At 45.5% G+C, this 5,519-nt stretch overlaps 1 protein-coding gene across 1 annotated transcript in view; it reads right to left on the reverse strand.

The window, feature by feature from the left end:
* Nucleotides 1-5,519, reverse strand: part of LOC109322022 (cytochrome P450 4V2-like) — a 40,990-nt gene that overhangs the window by 25,839 nt on the left and 9,632 nt on the right. The window contains exons 4-5 of the mRNA XM_019552820.1: nt 1,624-1,814; nt 1,133-1,202 (exon numbers count right to left, since the gene is read on the reverse strand). Coding sequence (XP_019408365.1) covers nt 1,133-1,202; nt 1,624-1,814 — 261 coding nt within the window. The remainder of the gene's footprint in view (nt 1-1,132; nt 1,203-1,623; nt 1,815-5,519) is intronic.

The raw sequence follows: 5,519 nt of genomic DNA on the forward strand, positions 1-5,519 counted from the left end.
CCCACCCCGGGACACATACATATCTATCAAAATAAATACAAGGGAAAAGGCTAGCCAATATAAAAGGCTGTCCAATATAAAAACAGCATGAGCAAAGAGGGAAGCTCAGAAGAAGAAAACAAGCATGAAAAGACTAATATTTTAACTACAATATCAGCTATGGTATTTGTCCAGTTTTGAAGAGATTTCTTCAATTGGTTCCCCACCCAGCAGGTCCTGCTAGCTGTCATCAAATTTTACCAGCTTCCCTGGATGAGGAACTAGATAAATTTCCTAAGGCCAGGCATTTGTAGAAAAAGTTTATCCTCAAGTAGGATCTCTTAAATACCTTAATAGTTCCCCCTCATCATAATTTTCAATTCAGTTCTTGGCAAGTATGTGTAGTACTGCATCTCTGACAGTTTATTTGTTCTTCCCAATTCAAAATCACATTCAAGAAAGGTATCAGTATTTTTCCAAAACCTTTATTACATTTCTCTTAGCCACTATGTATTGGAAAGGGAAAATATATCCCCTCAGCATGAAACCTCCTTTGGAAATGTCACTGTCCCCTGTTTGGCTTTGAAATATAGTCAGCCATTGTTTTGAGACTGATACCTCTACTCAGGCAAACACTGACAGTCTTGCCACTTTCTTGCCTGATCGATATACCTACCAATTCTAGGGGTAGGTACTTTAATCAAGGTGAGTGGGAAATTTGTACTCCATGTAGCCAGTGTTGCAACCTTTCTTCCTTTGGCCTGTAAATCAGGGATATAGGATGTGTGACAACTAGTTCAATACCTGTTAGCTATGAAGTGCAACTGAGTCACAGGTTAGAGTAGCTCACTTTCTAATGCCATCACAAATTTCACGGGGCCAGCACAAGTTATGGAGGCTCCTCTACTGCATTCTACCTCTGTATATGCGCCCCCCCCCTCGCCCCCCTTCATTTCAACTGATGGGCAACACAGGTTTGAAGCACTGCAGTGTGGCACACTGTGCTCAAATGAACCACTCTCCTTGCAGAGGCCACAGTAGCCTACAAAAATGGATTCTGCTGGTCTAAACTCCCAGGCACTTCAGCTGGCATTGGCATTCTCAATCCAAAAGTGACAAACTATAAAAAGAGACTTGAAAGTTTTACACTTACTTATAAATAGCATGGACATATTCAGAATCCTTGTCCATCTGCGCACCAATGTTTTTGCCCATTGCAGTTTCTAGAAAGAGAAATTGACTATGTTGACCAGTTCATTAGGAGGATTACGTGAATGTAAATGGCAGTTATTTACAGCCTCCGTGGACAGTACTATTTTCTACAAGATGTTCTTTCTTTCTGAAACAAGTCATAGTGTTCCAGTTCTTCTATCTTTCCCTTATTTTAGATTCTCTAGCCTCCTCTTATCCCATGAAGAGGGGAGGGGGTTCTCATAACACAACTCACTGTCCAGGCAGCTACAAAAAAAAGCAGAACACTTGGATCAAAATAGATGTGGTCAACCTTGATGATACAGCATTTAGTTTAAGAAGATAAGCAGAGATGGGTTATGTCAACCACCTTGAGAACCTAAACTGTAGCACTGGAACAGTTCCTAATTATTGCAATTCCCAAGCAATTGTTGAATCATACCTAAGACTTACCACAGATAATATCCAAGGCACACAGTGTGATGTCTACAAAACAATTAAACGGTTCTTTATCAACACATTTTTCAAATTTATCTGCCAAAACTTTGGCTTGTTCATTCATGACTGCTAGAAAATCATTCAAAATTGTGAAGTGGAAGGTAGGCGTTATCATTTTTCTCCTGGTCCGCCACTTATCTCCAGTGCTACAAAATAAGAAGTGGGAAATTAAGTAGCACAAATTCATTTGACAAAAGAAATTATAACATTTCCAAGTGAATATACACTTTGCAGTATAACAGTAGTTACAGCTGGTAGCATGATCCTTAATGCTGAACTTTAAAAAGTTGCCAGTAGCTTGAGTAATCTTTGCTGGCCAATATGCACTGATAATTCTAAATGACAGCTCTAATGATCTGTACCATTTCCAAATGTATAGCACTGATAACAAGTGGCAAAGTGGAAGTATCCAGAACTCTACTAAGTTGCCTACTATAGGTGGTATAAGACGACTACCATAGCTGACACTGAGAAGGCAACTGGGGCAGTAATGGGCAAAAAGAAGTTTAAATAAGAATTCCTTGTTAAATACTGAGGTTCCAAGCACAGCCTTGCCCAGACTGGAGGGCCATTTAACAAGTTTTGGTGAGCTGTTGAGGGCTGCACCCATAAAATCTTTCAGAGATATTTAATAAATTATAGATTTTAAAAAATCATATACTAAAAATCAAATATCTACTATAACACATTTTAATTTTATTTTAAGAAATTATTTTGTCCTGATTTATGGTTTTGAGTAGTGTATACAGCAGGGGTGATTGCAAAATAGTTCAAAATAAAATTTTACTCTTATATACCATGAGGGAAGGGCAGGGAGGGTTGGGGTATGTATGGAGTGTGGGGAGGTGGGGGTAGGGCTGTGAGGTGTGTATGTGGGGGTGAGCAGGGGTGGGGAGGTTTCTGTGTGTGAGCAGAGGTGTGTGTATGTGTGTTGCGGGGGACTGTCTGCATGCTAGGAGCCAGCTGGGGGTGAGGGGAGAGTGCAAAGGGGACATGTACAGCAGAGCTCGCCTGAGTGATGCAGATGTGGTCCATGTCCTTCCCATCTTGCCTGCAGATGCTCTTGCAAAGCTCCACACAGGGCTGAGCCCTGACCACTCCTGCCCAGGCAGCCTGCACTGCATTCCCACTTACCCCCAAGTCAGAACCCTGGCCAGAGTGCACAGTGCTGCTGCTGCAGCTACCCAGGTACTGCTTGGCTCCCCCCGCCTCCAGCAGCTCCGCCTCCTGCCCCTGCTGCACTGCTCTGGGAAGCAAGTAACATGGGGAAGCAGCAGCAGCCATGGGGATGTGTACTGGGCACCACAAACCCAGCCAGACAGGGGTGAAGCTGCAGCCAAGAGACTCCCTCCCCAGCTCAAGGGGCTCCAGCTCCTGAGTGGAGGCTTGGAGTTGCAGCTGGAGCCTCTCAAGCTGAGGCAGAAGCTGCCCGGCTACATCTTCCTCCTCACCTGGCTGGGTGTGGTGGCTAGCACACATCCCCATGGCTGCTGCTGCTTTCCAGCATTACCTCTGACCAGAGCAGTGCAGCAGGGGCAGGAGGAGGAAGAGGAGCTGCTGGAGGCAGGGGGAGCTAAGCAATACTTGGGCAGCTGCAGTTATGCTGGAAGGACCCACTGGAAAATGGTGCACACGGGTGGGGGCTGGGGCCATCTGCAGAAGCACAACACAGGCTGCCCCAGACAGGAGTGGGCAGGGTTTGGCCCCTCGCACAGCACGGCAGTGGCAGCCACAGGCCAGATCCAATCAGCTGGCCAGCCAAATCCAGCCCATGGGTCATATTTTGCCCACGCCTGGCCTAGCCTATCTTCACTCATAATAACCCTCATGTTTCCCTTACTTAGAAAAGTGAAGGATAGGGAAATTTATAGTGCAACAGAGGCCTGACTACTGAGTGGTACTCAGAAAAGAAAACTTGTATGCTGTGAATTTGGGAAGGAGTTGGCCAAACACCTAGCTCTGAGTTGCCTCTCCTGGGCTGGGTGCCCCATTCAGACCTGTCTGCCTGCAGAAAGAGCAAACAAGCAATGTCTTCTATTATCCTGAGAGCAACAACTGTCACCTAATGGGGCAGGGTGGAAATTCATTACCGGGAAGCCCCCAAAAGCTCCTGATCCTCCTTCTATATTTTTAGAATGGTGGTGCTCAACCTTTTGACCCAGGACAAATGAGTAGTGTGGGACCCCTCTGCGGGCAAGATTGGGCCCTGGAACCCAGCACTACCAACTCCCATCCCCCCACCCCCCATGCCAAGGCTAGGTCCCAAGGTGCCTGACACTATCCCTTCCCATCCCCTGCATGCCAGGTTTGGTTCCTGGGGACCTGAAGCCACCCCCTATGGCCCCCTGTGCTCTGGATTGCATCCTGGGAGCCTAGCACTACCCCCTTCAAACTTCCCAGCAACAAAATTAGGCCCTGGGGCCTGGCACCACCCCCATTTAGCCCTCGGCACTGGGATTAGATGCTTGATTTAGTGTGCAGGGCTTCCCATGGGCCCAGAGATTTGGCAGCAGGGAATCACTATCACCACTCCCCATCACCAAATTTCTGGACCTGTGGGGCACCGTGGGCCGAATTTGGCCTGAGGGCCAGAGGTTGAACACCCCTGTTTTAAAACTTTCATGCTGAATGTTCTTTTAAAACCTAAGTCTCAGTTTTCTGAGTTCAGCACTGCTGGGAGATCATGCGCAAGTGATGCAGCCTCCATTTAGATTTATCCTGAACTTCTAAACAGAAAGAAAAAATAAATATGGGAAAATTGTCAATTAAGTAAAAAATATTTGAAATAGCAGGTTCTATCATTAGATTTGTACTCTCCCTATCAGAGCGCTTTAGGGAAATAAACTGAAGGGAAAGAGCTGGTAGACCAAGGGTAGGCATTTGGAGCTGTTGCAAAAGGGCAATGTTTCAAAAAGGCAGAAGCTGTAACTTTCTAACTGTTACATGTATACAAGCTGCAAAGGATACAAATGAAGCAAATCACTGCAACTTTAACACTGTTTCATTCAGGGTTAAAATTGAAAGTAGTTTTATTATATTTGCATCGTTCCCTGCTTGTCCACATGCAGCAATTAGACCGTAGCATTTTGAAACAGTCTCCTTTTCAAATAGCTTCATATGTACTTGTGTCCTTACCCAGAGCAACACTAAGAGGCTGGATGGCCCAGGCTGCCCTCCTCCCTCCCCTCCCAGAAAGCAGCCCAAACAGGGAACAAAAAACATGGATAAGACTTTCTACCTTTTGGATAAGACTTATCTTCCAATTCAGGCTATTAGTTCCAATCCCCTCTTTACATAATCAAAACTTAAATCTTTTCTCTGTCCCCTTCCCCCATCCTTTGCCCCTTGGTTAGTAAACCCCTTGTTAGTTACCAGTCCTTCCTCACAAATATTGCAATGATCACAAAACATGTGCTGCCTTTATAGTGTTCTTTCCTCACCCTGTGTTGGATTGTAAGCACTTCAAAGCATATCCCAGCAGAGTCTCTAGCAATTTTCTTTAGTCCCTCAGTACTACGGTAATCAACATGATTAATAATGTCAAGAGCCTTTCCCTTCAGCAGTTGTGACAAGTGTATATACAGAATAAACATACACATAATCTACCACGTGTACTTTAAGTTGCTGTGGACTCTGATCATTCATTACACCTATGTAAACACAACTAAGACAGCAATATTCTAAAATGGATTGGGCAAAACACAGCCCACGGGCCACACCTGGCCTGCAAAGGGATTCCATCTGGCCCACGGCAAGTCATTTGGCCCCACCGGGCCCAAGCTCAGGGGGCAGCCTGAGCCATGGTGCATGCAGCTGGTCATGGGTGACTGGTGCCTCCTAATACTGGGGGG

Source organism: Crocodylus porosus, unplaced genomic scaffold, assembly GCF_001723895.1.
Source record: "Crocodylus porosus isolate Cpor-Errol unplaced genomic scaffold, CroPor_comp1, whole genome shotgun sequence".
NCBI lineage: Eukaryota > Metazoa > Chordata > Crocodylia > Crocodylidae > Crocodylus > Crocodylus porosus.